The sequence below is a fragment of the Acartia tonsa genome, chromosome 13, assembly GCF_053477335.1.
Source record: "Acartia tonsa isolate MP-2025a chromosome 13, ASM5347733v1, whole genome shotgun sequence".
In the NCBI taxonomy this organism is placed as follows: domain Eukaryota; kingdom Metazoa; phylum Arthropoda; class Copepoda; order Calanoida; family Acartiidae; genus Acartia; species Acartia tonsa.
Genome location: NC_137272.1, coordinates 41,129,598 through 41,143,653, shown reverse-complemented (window position 1 = coordinate 41,143,653; position 14,056 = coordinate 41,129,598). Strand labels below are relative to the sequence as shown.

At 32.9% G+C, this 14,056-nt stretch overlaps 1 protein-coding gene across 1 annotated transcript in view; it reads right to left on the bottom strand.

Annotated features, from left to right (window-relative positions):
• Positions 1-14,056, bottom strand: part of Pka-C3 (Protein kinase, cAMP-dependent, catalytic subunit 3) — an 85,902-nt gene that overhangs the window by 18,822 nt on the left and 53,024 nt on the right. Inside the window, exons 5-6 of the mRNA XM_080146645.1 lie at positions 5,325-5,397; positions 4,134-4,221 (exon numbers count right to left, since the gene is read on the bottom strand). Coding sequence (XP_080002771.1) covers positions 4,134-4,221; positions 5,325-5,397 — 161 coding nt within the window. The remainder of the gene's footprint in view (positions 1-4,133; positions 4,222-5,324; positions 5,398-14,056) is intronic.

Here is a 14,056-nt window from a genome sequence, read left to right as displayed (position 1 = left end):
ACCCCTTCTGTAGACTTAAATTATTAGTCTTAAAGTTGGACGCTGCTAGTTTTTTTCTCCAACCAGGATTAAATAATATTACTCAAAGTATTTAAGACAAACGTGTTTATAAAACTTTGGGTACCAGTAGAATTTACACTTTGTGATTGATTTCTCTCATTCATTGGGCAATCAAATCTTGATTGGTCAGCTCAAACTAGTCATTTTATGAGTGATAGCAGGGGCGTCCAAGCTTTTTATTTTGGGGGGGGTAAAAAATTTTTAGGGGGGGGGGTAATTCGTGTTTGGGGGGGGTAAAATGGCGCGCGAAGCGCGCCGCAAATTTTTTTTACCCCCCCCAAAATTTTTACCCCGGGGGTAAAATTTGCTTGGGGGGGGTAATTACCCCCCCTGAAATCTGTTGGCAGGGGTAAATTTAGTTTACCCCCCCCAAAATTTACCCCCGGGGTAAAATTTTTGGGGGGGGTAATTTAAATTTTATTAAATATATAGTATTAGAAATGCGCGCGAAGCGCGCAAAAATTTTTTTTATTAGAGATTTTTTATTTTGGGGGGGGTATTTATCCCCCCAAAATTGTTTGGGGGGGTAAATACCCCCTCCTTAATGGTTGGGGGTGCCTACGGCACCCCCAGGGTAGGGGTAAATTTTGAATGGGGGGGGTAAAATGAAAAAATTTTTGGGGGTGCCTACGGCACCCCCAAAATCGTTTGGGGGTGCCAATTGGCCCATTACCCCCCCCCCTTGGACGCCTATGAGTGATAGCACCTTTTTTTATCGAATATGAAACACTAGAAATATAAAACGCACATTTTAAGACGAGTCCTTGACTGAATAGGTCAATAGTTATGAAATAGTCTGAAAATTTAAATTTCGTGATAGTTTACTTTATTTTTTACAGCTAACTTCTTAACATTCAAAGATAATTTTGTCTCACATTTAAGTACGCCCAGGATTTAAAGGGATTATGCATTAAAAAAGGTTTTCTTTAAATAATCGAAGCTTTTGTACATTAATAGTGTGTCAGCATGTTTGTAATGTGATTGTAATTTCAGCATTATATATATTATTTTCCTACTACTTTGATTTTTAACTTGGTGATTCCTAAGACGACTATTAAAAGAAGATACAAATAGCATCTTAAAAGATACTTATTTAATTGAATGACCTTTGCAAATATATCTTTCCTGAAATAGTATTTTTTAGAGGAAAAAACATAAAATTTTCTTCTGATCAATAATACTTTATATTTTTGAGACAACAGATTTAAACAAAATTATATATAACATGCTAAAACTTAAATTAACACAAATAATCTAATTTCCAGCTAAAACATAAGTAAATAAATAAAAGTGTATATTTAGAAATGATATTTGTATGCTAATCGCCTGTTAAAGAATACTAGATCACGTACGGTTTTATCACTCAAACGTGAAAATTGAAAGCATATATATTTACAACATTTACAGATAATTATGAAGTAAATTAAACTATTCAAAGTCTACGAACTCGTTATCACATTCGTCAGCTGAAAACTTTGATAATGATAATATTGAATCTTTGTTAGGCTGTAACAAGTAACAGCGTCCAAACATTTCTACCAATAATTTAAACCTGCAAGAGGGGTCATTTTGTTTGTTATTATTGGAAAGAACATCAGAACACATTGTCACAAAATGATATGTAAACTTGTAAAAACTTTGGGTATAGTCCCTTTCGTGGCAACGCTCCTTTAGGGGCGTTTCTTCTTTTTTTTTACAGTAGTTTTTCTCCTATTTCTAGCCCCTGCGGGGCCAATTGCCCTGTGGAGCAATCATCTAACCCAATATAACCTAACCTAAAATAGCCTATCAAAAGCCATTTTAAAAATACGAAGAATCGCCCATCGAGGGCCGTTTCCACAAAAGGGACTATTCCCAAAACTTGTTCTTAGCATCTTCGGGGGAAACCCCAAACCTTACTTAACCTAACCTAAGATAACTTTAAAAATACACAGAATATATATTGTTTAACAAACCCTTTTATATTCTGAAATTAAAAGCATTGTCAACTTAACAGTGAATATGGCCAAAAATTGATATTTATAAGTTAAAAACACATTTTGCTTATTTAACCACTTTCAACTGAAAAAAAAGCTTTTCTACATTTTGGAACAAATTTTATTGTATGTTTTAAAAATAAAAGGGTAGTTTTTGGTTGTTTGTTAGAGTAGGCTGGGCTTATGAATAGGTAAAAACTATCCCCCTTATTTTCATTATGTTAAAAAACTTGTGGGGGGGGGGGAGTCATAGTTTCACAAGAACTTTGAGGAAAAGCACAATGTTTAGTCATTTGTGCTCCACTCCAATGAATGGTCACATTATTGTTTTTATTTAAAATTGGCCAAATTTGTCAATTTTAAGTAATTCTAAATTTACCTAACTGTGCTTTTTTTTCTCCACAGCGCCGTTTAAGTGGTTAACAAATATTTGACTTTTACATAAACATCGAAGCATGTAAGAATTTGGTTGAAGCTGTAATCTTTTTTAAAAGCAAAGCTTTTTTATAATTATGGTCGGTTCGTCCGTCCGAGACAGATAGCTTTTTTCGTTAATTTAAGCATGTTAGAATTGTCCTATCGATTTTAAACTTTGCAAGGTGATTCCTGTTTTAGTTAAGTACGATTTAGAAAGCGTAGCATCTCTATAATCATTACCAGAATGTCCGTACGTCCATTTTAAACATGTTGTTTTTTTTTACTTTTTTTAACAATAAAGTTTCATGTGATCTAATTATCCGATTGTTTTGATTTTTGGTATACAAATTCATGGGACAACAAAGTACAATACTATAAGCACAGCAACTCTATAATCAAGTCCTAAAAATGTAAGTATGTCCATAAACATTATCCTGTATCAAGAAGTTTTTCAACAAATTTACTCACAATTTTGCATTGACTCTTATTCATATATGTTCTGATTATTCAGTTCTGACACTATTCAAGTGTTAATGTTCGTTTGTCAAAGCTTAGCTTTTATGGATGTTGTCATCCTTGTTATATGAATATTCTGCTGACGAATGAACATCTCTACAACTTACTTGGTCCTTCAGTTTGTATATAATACTTTGTTTTGAGAAATTTGCCTTTCTCAGTTGTTAACAAAGGTAGTCTGCAGAAAAAAGTGTGTATTTACACCGAGCATTTACTATACAACTGACTATGTGAGTCTGTCTGTGTTTTATGCTGTGTTTCAACAGTATATCAACTCTAAAAATATTAAATATCTCAGCTACTATTAAAGATAAATGTTTAATTAAATTCTTACCTATATACTATAGAGAGAGAGTGTAGATATTCTAGTGCACTCACTATTTCAGCTGTATAGAACATAGTTATAACTATAATATTAATTCTTACCTATATACTATAGATAGAGAGTGTAGATATTCTAGTGCACTCACTATTTCAGCTGTATAGAACATAGTTATAACTATAATATTAATTCTTACCTATATACTATAGAGAGAGAGTGTAGATATTCTAGTGCACTCACTATTTCTGCTGTATAGAACATAGGTATATCTATAATATTAATTCTTACCTATATACTATAGAGAGAGAGTGTAGATATTCTAGTGCACTCACTATTTCTGCTGTATAGAACATAGGTATAACTATAATATTAATTCTTACCTATATACTATAGAGAGAGAGTGTAGATATTCTAGTGCACTCACTATTTCAGCTGTATAGAACATAGTTATAACTATAATATTAATTCTTACCTATATACTATAGAGAGAGAGAGTGTAGATATTCTAGTGCACTCACTATTTCTGCTGTATAGAACATAGTTATAACTATAATATTAATTCTTACCTATATACTATAGAGAGAGAGTGTAGATATTCTAGTGCACTCACTATTTCAGCTGTATAGAACATAGTTATAACTATAATATTAATTCTTACCTATATACTATAGAGAGAGAGTGTAGATATTCTAGTGCACTCACTATTTCAGCTGTATAGAACATAGTTATAACTATAATATTAATTCTTACCTATATACTATAGAGAGAGAGTGTAGATATTCTAGTGCACTCACTATTTCAGCTGTATAGAACATAGTTATAACTATAATATTAATTCTTACCTATATACTATAGAGAGAGAGTGTAGATATTCTAGTGCACTCACTATTTCTGCTGTATAGAACAGGGTGGTTGACGAATTAAATCGGCCTAAAAAATTAAGAATTAATCAAAACTAAAAGTAATAGGATATCTATCTATCTGCCTGTGTTTGTTTCTGTAGCTTAACCGGTAACCACTTTACTGATATGGTTCTCCTTTACAGGGAAGGTCCAGGAAACGCTTATATTGTAGGGAAGGGTACTTCAAACACACCAAGAGAAATTTCCCCCATCAGACTTAAAACTAACACTATATTCATAAAAAGGACGCGCACCAACTATTCTATTCCCCAACAAGGACAAAAATCAACACATGAGGCTCCGAATATTTTCGTTTATTGGCATAAACATCATCAGGGTATGGTTATTTATATAAAAGTAAAAACTAAAATAAAAGAATTATAAATGAGCCTCTCTCTAAAAAAATGAATAATCTATTTTAACAATAAATTTTTAATATAAAGCGCAATTGTTGAAAAAATCAATTTTAAAGAATATGAATGGTTGTTCAGAATTTACGTGGATAGGTTATAATTGCGCTAAAAAAATATAAATAAATCTGTTGAATAAGTTAAATAAGAATAGAATATCTAGGATAGCAACAATTTAAAGAAAATTAGTGTTACTTATTTAAAGGTTTAAAAGAATAGAAAGATGACATCAATAGAATAAAGATGGCAATTTCCCTGAAAGTGCATTGTCGTGCACTGAAACCCCCCCTCCCCTCCCCGGATATTATCAAAACTAAAAGGGAAGGTTATTTTTTTATTTTAGGTCTGGTTAGTTTAGGTTTTATTGTGAAATGACTGGCACCGCAGGGTTAGAAAAACAAATTTCTCCAACAGCGTTACGGACTGACCTAAGTACGGGCGGACAAAGTGCCTTTATAGAGTAGCTTCGCTACAAAAAATCAATAATAACAACGTACATAGCTGTGTTTAGTGCCCTAGGAAAAATGGGGATAGATGTCACCAATTTTGGCCTACCTATTCTATTCATTTAGAGAGAAAGAGAAAGGGAAGGGGGGAAAGAAACCCTCTAGAAAAGAGATGTGATATAGGGTATTTCCTGACGTCATTAGAATAGGTTGGCCAAAAGCAATGACATCTATCCCCATTTTGCTTGGGCACTATAGACAGCTAAACAACGTACCTGCACTTCTGAGATATGAAAATAGTTCTCCTCCACAGATAAAGGGGAACAGCATGTAAAGAAAGCTCGAATCCTGAAAAAGAAAAAAGTTTATTAAAAACAGTATAATAAGTACAATGGCAAATCAAAGTGCCTTATACATTAACTAGCGGCTTCGCCCCTAGCCTCTAGGGGCTGTGCCCCAAGAGGTGATCAAAAAAATTTTTTGGTGAAATTCGTAAAAGGACCAAGGAAATCTTCTGCATAAAAAAAGGACCAAGGAAAACTTCTGCATAAAAAAAGGACCAAGGAAATCTTCTGCAAAAAAGGACCAAGGAAATCTTCTGCAAAAAAAAAAAAATTGGGGGGGGGAAATTTTCATTTTTGTGGGGGTTGAGGGTGTCCTACCCCCCAAGAAAATAGCTTAAAACCACCACAGGACCGATAGGTATATACCCTGAAGAGTAGAATCCAATCGGTTCAGTGGTTACCGAGATCTTAAGCTTCAGACGGACGGACGGACAGACAGACAAACATCAAGCTACTTTGTATTATAGATTAAGGTTAGGTTATATTGGGTATTGGGTAGCCTAGAAGAGTTAGAGCACTGTAGGATTAGGAGTCAGGACTCCTCGCTGGGATTAGGTATAGAAAGAAAAACTACATATATATCATAGTTATAAAGTAGCTGTGCTACTGAAAATATTATGTATCTTTGTATTTTTAAGTAGAGTTAAATAATGAAGATCCGTTTGTTGTTAATCTAATTATTTTATTCTATTGAAATGATATATTTAGCACATTTTTGGACGTCACTAGTCACGTTCCCTCAAAGTGCATTTTTGAACACCGAGACCCCCCTTACTTTAAAAGATAATTAAAATAAGGGGAGGGGAAGTTATTTTTTTGGTTTGTTTGTTAACGCAGGGTTAGGGCACCGCAGGTATAGGCATAAACTACCCCAACCCAACCTTAATCTTATTTTTAAAAGCAAAGCTTTTCTATAATTAGGGTCGGTCGGTGACAGATAGCTTTTTTCCGTTAATTTAGGCATGTTAGAATTGTCCTATCGATTTCAAACTTTGCATAGTGATTCCTAAAGTAGTTTGGTACAATTTAGAAAGCGTAGCAATTCTGCAATCGTTACCAGAATGTCCGTACGACTATTTTCAATATGTTGATTTTTTCACTATTTTAACAACAAATTTTTATATGATCTAATTATCTCTATAATCAAGTCCTAAAATTGTAAGTATGTAAATAAACATTATCCTGCATCAAGCAATTTTTCAACAAATTTACTTACAATTTTTCTTCGACTCTTATACATTTATATTCTGATTATTCAGTTCTGACACAATACAAGTGTTAATGCCCTTTTGTCCTACCGTTTCAGAGCTTCGCTTTTATGGATGTTGTCATCCTTGTTTTTCTATATTCTAATTGATATTATTTTCATTATCCTAATAAATACAGTAATTTTTTGTTTTATCGTAAAGATTTCGTTAAACAATGAACAGATTGAGTTCTTCAATTTAGGGAAGCTTCAAATAGGTACATGGATAGTTTTAGGCTATTTTCAAATCTTCCTACTGGCTACAATAGATGCTATAGAGGCGCAACCGCTAGTCAGTGCAGAAACATTATTGTTTTAGCTGCAACTAAACTTATTTGTTCTTGTTTGTAATTTTGCATGATTCTTCATAGTGGTATCGTGTTAAGTCATGTTTTTGCTCATATTAACAGTTATATATGTTGGAGAAAACAAGGATAACAATATATTTGTTCATCTTGAAGCGTAGCTTACATTTTCTTATCATATACTAGTTGCTTCGCTTGCAGCCTCAGGGGAGGGTTGGAGGAATATAGGGAAAATAGCTTAAAACCACTCTATGACATTAAAAAGGTTCCAGGACAAACGCAGGAGTTCCAATGGTCGGAGTGGACAAACGCAGGAGTGTTAAAATATTAATTTTATTACGTATTTCTATACAGATATTAATGAACAAATAAGCCCCCCGCAGGAGTTAGGCATTTAAAAAACCTATAAGATGGTCTAAAATAGGTTAGGTTAGGTTAAGTGTCCACTCCGACGTTTGTCCACTCCGACGTTTGGGACTTCTGCGTTTGTCGTAGGACCATTAACAACATTAAGTATAACCAATCAATACAAGCAATTCTTCAGATCTTTAGCTCCATTATATTATTAATCATATTATATTTACGTTAATGTAAAAGTAGATGCATATGGGTCATGTTTTAAGCTATTTAGCAATAAGGTTCAATTTTATTGCGCTTCTTACGGACAACGTATACATTTACATACATACTTTGAGATATTTGTAGAGTCAACTACGCAAATTAAGTTAGAGTTATTTGTAGAGTCAGCTACGTATATGAAGTGAGAGTTATTTGTAGAGTCAGCTACGCAAATTAAGTGATAGTTATTTTTAGAGTCAGCTACGCAAATTAAGTTAGAGTTATTTGTAGAGTCAGCTACGCATAATAAGTTAGAGTTATTTGTAGAGTCAGCTACGCATAATAAGTTAGAGTTATTTGTAGAGTCAGCTACGCAAATTAAGTTATAGTTATTTTTAGAGTCAGCTACGCACATTAAGTTAGAGTTATTTGTAGAGTCAGCTACGCATAATAAGTTAGAGTTGATAAAATATGGCAATTTTACAAATGAATGACAACGTTTAATATTAGACAATTTATTAGAGTTTTTTTCTTCATATTTTTTGCCCAGTTCAACAACTAGCTTCCATTTAAATTATATAACAATTGGTACAGCCGTTTTAGAGATCTGAATGGCCATACAAACACGAATCCGGTTACTTTATCAATTTTGATAACATTCGCAATCTTAGTATTAATACAGGGCCGGCTTTAGACCATTTTGTAAGGTCGACCAACTCTTTCAAGGGAATCAAACGAATAAGAATTGGTATGGATTACAAAAAAAATGGGGGGGGGGGTGGTTTTTGGGGGAATTGGGGGTGTCCCACCCCCCAGGAAAATAGCTTAAAACCATCACAGAACCAGTAGGTATAATCCCTGAAAAGTAGAGCCCAATCGGTTCAGCGGTTACTGAGATCTTAAGCTTCAGACGGACAGTCGGACAGACATACATCGTTCTACTATGTATTAAAGATTGCTAATGGCAACTAAATGTCCGCTTTTCCATGATTGTTTGTTGCTTCGCTTCTTATGAATGTTATCATCCTTGTTCTTCAACTAGCTATATGTTAGAAAACATATTACTGAAATGGTTTTTCCATGGTTTTGTATAAAAATGGTTCTGGCTGACCCTTTTTCGCCAATTTCCAGGAAAGGTTTATCATTCCAGCGTTTTTTTTACATAGTTTTGCATAAATTTTAAGAAGAAACTTATTTATTTAAAATTGAAACAATTGTCTAGTTATTTGGCGGGTAAAATAACATTGATTTCAACGTGAATTATCTTGTGGGTGATCAAAATATGGAATTAACCATCTGTACATAATATAGATAAATACAAGACAATTTAGGATGTTTGAGCATAAGTTACGATAGCTAGAAATAATTGAAACCTAAAAACTTACATTTGACGGTATCCAAATGAAGAAATTTTAACCTTTTTTTATTGCATTTGGACCAAAAATGATCTTCAAAAAAAAGGATTTTTGATGCTTAGGTTAGGTTAGGTTAAGTAAAAGTAAGCATAGCGCAGCAAGGATAGCTACAGCAATTTAAATTAGGGAAGGGGGTTTCGGTGGTAAAGAAATAGGTTCAAGTGAAGGCACAATTTGATATAATACAGTAATGTAGGCCGGATACCGGATATTGAAACTATCTGGATATTGGATATCATGCGGATTTTTAATGCTGGATATCCTGTTATCCGGCCGGATATCCGGAAATTTGCCGGATTTCGAACGTTGGCCAGATTTCCGGCCGGAACAGGATATTTGGCATTAGAAATTAGCCGGATATCCGGTATCCGGACTAAAAAGTATTCGGCCCAATCCTACAGTAATGTAATAGTCGAACATGATTTTTAAAACAACTTATTGACACAACCCAATCTTTCCCGATTTTGTATAATTTTTACGGAACACGACGTCCAGTGACGTCATATTTTTCTTTCCCGAAAAAGGGAAGGGGGGATGAAAATCTCTTCAAAAGAGATGGGGAAAACCCCCTTTACTCCCATCTCTTTTTTTCTTCCCCCCTTCCCTTTTTCGGGAAAGAAAAATATGACGTCACTGGACGTCGTGCTCCGTAAAAATTATACAAAATCGGGAAAGATTGGGTTGTGTCAGCTTATTGACAGACAAATATAAAAGTTAATATTATGATTTGATCATTACTTTTCCAATTTTCTATCCGTGAACCAATTTTCTGCTGTGAGGTGACAGGAAACTATGTTGTTTTCTTACAGGATTTTCCTTGGTATCAATTGACCCAGCCCTTAAACCGCCCTATTGCATGTACAACCAAAATTTTGCTTTATGTTTTTTTTATAGGAAGCGATATTTTTGGAGGATTTTAAAGAGATATTAAAACTCTAAAGATCTAAGTTTAACTAAAACACCGAAATCAGACGTTTTAAAGACACATTAACACACTTTATAAACTTTGATATTCAATTTCTGTAGAAAATACAACTACAGTTTAAAAAAAAACATCCAAAAAATGTGATTTACGTACCATTGCACTTACATATTTAAATTATAGAGTAGCAACGCTACTAAAAATAGGTAATTCAATAATTAATGGCGATAAATTTTGATCTACAACCCTTCTTCTTCTCATTATTTACTGGCAATTTATTGGCTCAATTGAACGGCAATGGAAAATGTTACTTTCTTCAGCCTTTTATTGAAATTGTAGACAAATCAATTTTCAGTCAAGTTTTCCTTTTTCCTATTTTGACTGGAGGTGTGCGTTTAATTCCCCACATGCCTCCCATTATCAAAACATTAGAAACTCTTATTACAACAGCACAAACTGACTTCTCCCTTTTTATTTATATTAATCACTAGCGGCTAAGCCCCCATTTCCAATTGTTGTCTAAAAAAATAATGAAATTTTTTTTTTTTTGGGGGGGGGAGTGCCATTTTTTACTAGTGGTTTTTTCTCTTCGAAGGGTGGTAGTATCGTCCCCTAAAATAGTAATAAGCCTTCCCAGGACCTATGGAAAGCTACATTGTAATGGAGAACCATATCGGTTCAGCGGTCAGCGAGATACTTTGGTATAGACAGATAGACACCTAATTACTTTTTTTTATAAGGATGAAACACTATATCTTATCTATTTTCTATTGTGTTATTTAGCAATATTTTAAGAGACAAAACAGATATTTTGTGGATGTAAATGCACACCTGAAGTAACATTGTTGACATTGTTGTTTTTTTATTTTGTTAGAGAACAAAAATACAAATTGTATGTTATTCACTTTTTATCAGTGTTGTTGAAACTTCGTAGATTTTTGTGCGTTTCGCATTACATACGGACAGACAGACATTAGAATAATATTTAATATAGCCATTATTTTATGAAAATACGTTTAAAATTTTTTTTTATAATTATTTCTATTGATATAAATTTTTTTTTAATCTTTCTTATAATAGTTCATTATACATTATTGCTCCAAAAATTTCCATAAAACGCATTTAACTTTTGATAAAAACGTTCAATAATAATAAAACAAGAATGATTTCTTTTAATAAAAGCGTAGCATTTTAGAAAAAATCAGATTTTCTATGTTAAGTCACCATAAAAATAAAGATTAACGAAGCTTTACGAAGTGTCTAAAAAAATTAGCCACGTGATGTCATCAAAATAAGGGATGAGAGAGGAGAAGAGGTTAAGAAAACCCCTAAAAAAGAGATGGATAATCCCTCATTTTTATGATTCTTTTAGATACTAAATAGCAATATATAAAGGTGGACAACAATCTTACTTCAATATATATAAAGTAGGAACGCTCCTAAAAAATATGAATCTTTATTTTGAACTCATGAATGAAATATGAATAACTATAGAATGACTAGATCCCCTATCTCTTAAGTAGACCAATGGGAACACAGGCTATATCATTTTTTAGAGTTCACATTTTAGAGCGAATTTGTTTTCTTCATATAATTCAAAAATATAATAAGTCAGCTAAAAGGTGTTTAATTTTATAGTATAAAGCTTTGATCAAGTAAATTTTATCATGTCGCGCGTTTTATGTGATTTAATCATTTGGTCCGAAATATAATAAAAATTTCGGTTTGTTTTAAATACTTTTTAAGTTGGACTGATTATTGTATCTTATTTACCATTTAGAGTAATAAATCTATTGGGATATCTTATGTATAATGAGTTACAGCCTTTTGTCAGAAGAAACATTAAGAGCGGGTTCCGAAGATTTTCTTTACATTAAAATAACAATACATTAGCAAAACCAGCAATCCTTTATATAAAGTAGTAAGCGTTTTTTGTCTATCCCAAAGGATCTCGCTAACCGCAGAACCGATATTGTTCTCCTTTACAGTGAAGCTTCTTATAGGTCCTGGGAAGGTTTTAAACTATTTTTGGTGAGGGTGTATTCTACCCCTTCCCCCCTCAAAAAAAAAAAATATATATTTGTTTTAGTCTTTTGAAACTCAAATTTAAAATGGGATGAGGTCGACTTTTCCCCCTTCTACCTTAAGTGCCCCTAGAGGCTTTTAGTGGGCGTAGCCTCTTATTGTAGTATAAAACATACCGTATCTACCCGTTGCCGGGAAGTTGATGAGTTAGAATCTCGACCAAAAAACTATCATAGTTAAAGACATAACAAAATTACCCACTGCTGCTATCTCAGATACGTGACATGAATAGTACACCTTGATATTCAATAGGTATTCAATCAAAAGATTTGTTGTTGATATGAATATTACACCAGGTATACCAATGCACGATGAATTACATCCCCAATGATGATAAACAAAATTATCTTATCTGTAAATTAGAACTATTGGTTGACAGGTGTCCAATTTAAAACCAACCAATCAAAATCTTACCAAAAGTACTAAAAGTTTTGGAGGCAACGAATAAGATAACGTGGTTATAAAACTTTAGATACAAATGTCCATATCTATTCTGTACGTCCGTCCGTCCCTTAAGATCTCAGTAACCACTGCACCAATCGAATTCTACTCTTCATGGAATATACCTATTAGTCCTGTGGTAGTTTTAGGCTATTTTCTTGGGGGGTTCAACACCCACTACCCCCCAAAAAACCACAATTAAAAAAAAATGTTATTGTTGTTGCACCAAGAGGCTAGGTGCGAAGCCGCTAGTGTTATTATATTGTGACTCTACAACTAAATAATACCAAAGAACCGTGCTTATGACAATAAAATGTTAATTTTTCACCCACAAGAAAAACATAAAAAGATAGGAAAACGGGCTTAAAAACAAGGAGAATGATACAATCAAAGAGGGTGGCAGTTCAAATAAATTAAGGCAGAATTTTTTACATACAACTAATGAAGAAATCTATTCAAATCTATAGAATCATTACACAAAATATTTCGATGTAAAAATATATTGTAAAACAATATTTAATATCGATATTAATATAAACATATAAAATATTATATCTAAATAATAACTTATATATTTTCCATTTACCTATACTTTGATCCCTTGTTAGAAAGGTTTAATTTTCATAACACTTTGGTGGATTTTCCTAGGAGTGCCTTCATTGCTTTTTAAATTTGAAGATTTTCTACATTTATGGCTTGACCGTCCGTTCGTAATTAATTTAGGCACGTTTAAATCTTCCTGTTGATTTTAAACCTTCTGGGAAGTTTTTAAAAGATAATATTATCATAAGTTTTAAAAATCTAGATTTTTGAGCTTCGTTTTTGGATGTTAAAATCATTTTTCCTTCAACTTTTCTGTTAGACATGGCAACTTCTAGTTTAGTTTTAAATGTAGCAATTTCTTCATTTATATTCTAAATAGTAAATAAATCTTTACAATATCTCCAACATATTTTAAATTTGTTTTAACAAACAAAAGGGGGGGGGGGGGTATTTGTGCTCAACAAGGCACTATGGGGGAAAAGCCAAAATGTTTTTTTTAGGGTTATTATCAGACTATGCGAGACGAAATAGCATATTAATTCATTTGCGAATTGCGAGGGACAGATCTTCTGGAGAAAAAAATCAATTAAATTACTTTTCATACATAATGACGATGACATACAGGTCCCCGGGTGGTGGTTTTAGGCTATTAATTCCTTATCGAATTGAAGCGGAGTCCCTAGATGCTTAGGGCGCAAACGTTAGTAATACAAAGTAGTAAAGATTTTTGTTTGGAGGAAATGGTATGGATTTCCTTGAAGTCTCATATTTTTTTCTTTTCTTATTTTACATACAACTTGACCAATAACAACTTAACATAAATGTCAACTTTCAAAAATACATGTATGTAAATTTCTTCTTCTTAGAAAACTTGTCTCTAATCTACGAAAACCACTAATCTATTCATTTTGAATTTGGAAGTTTGTTGCCATTTTACAAAATTTAAGTACACTTACAAGTAAATAAAGAATTATTTCAAAATCCTAGTAATGATTTTGTCTGAAGCCAAAGATCTCGAAAAGCATAGTTTCGAAATGGTTGTACTTTTCATGAAAGCCTTGTAAATGGCTTGGATTGGTTTAAGGCTATTTTCTTGACCTTCCCCGGCCCTCCTAGGCATGAAGCGAAACAACTAGTAAGCTTTAAAC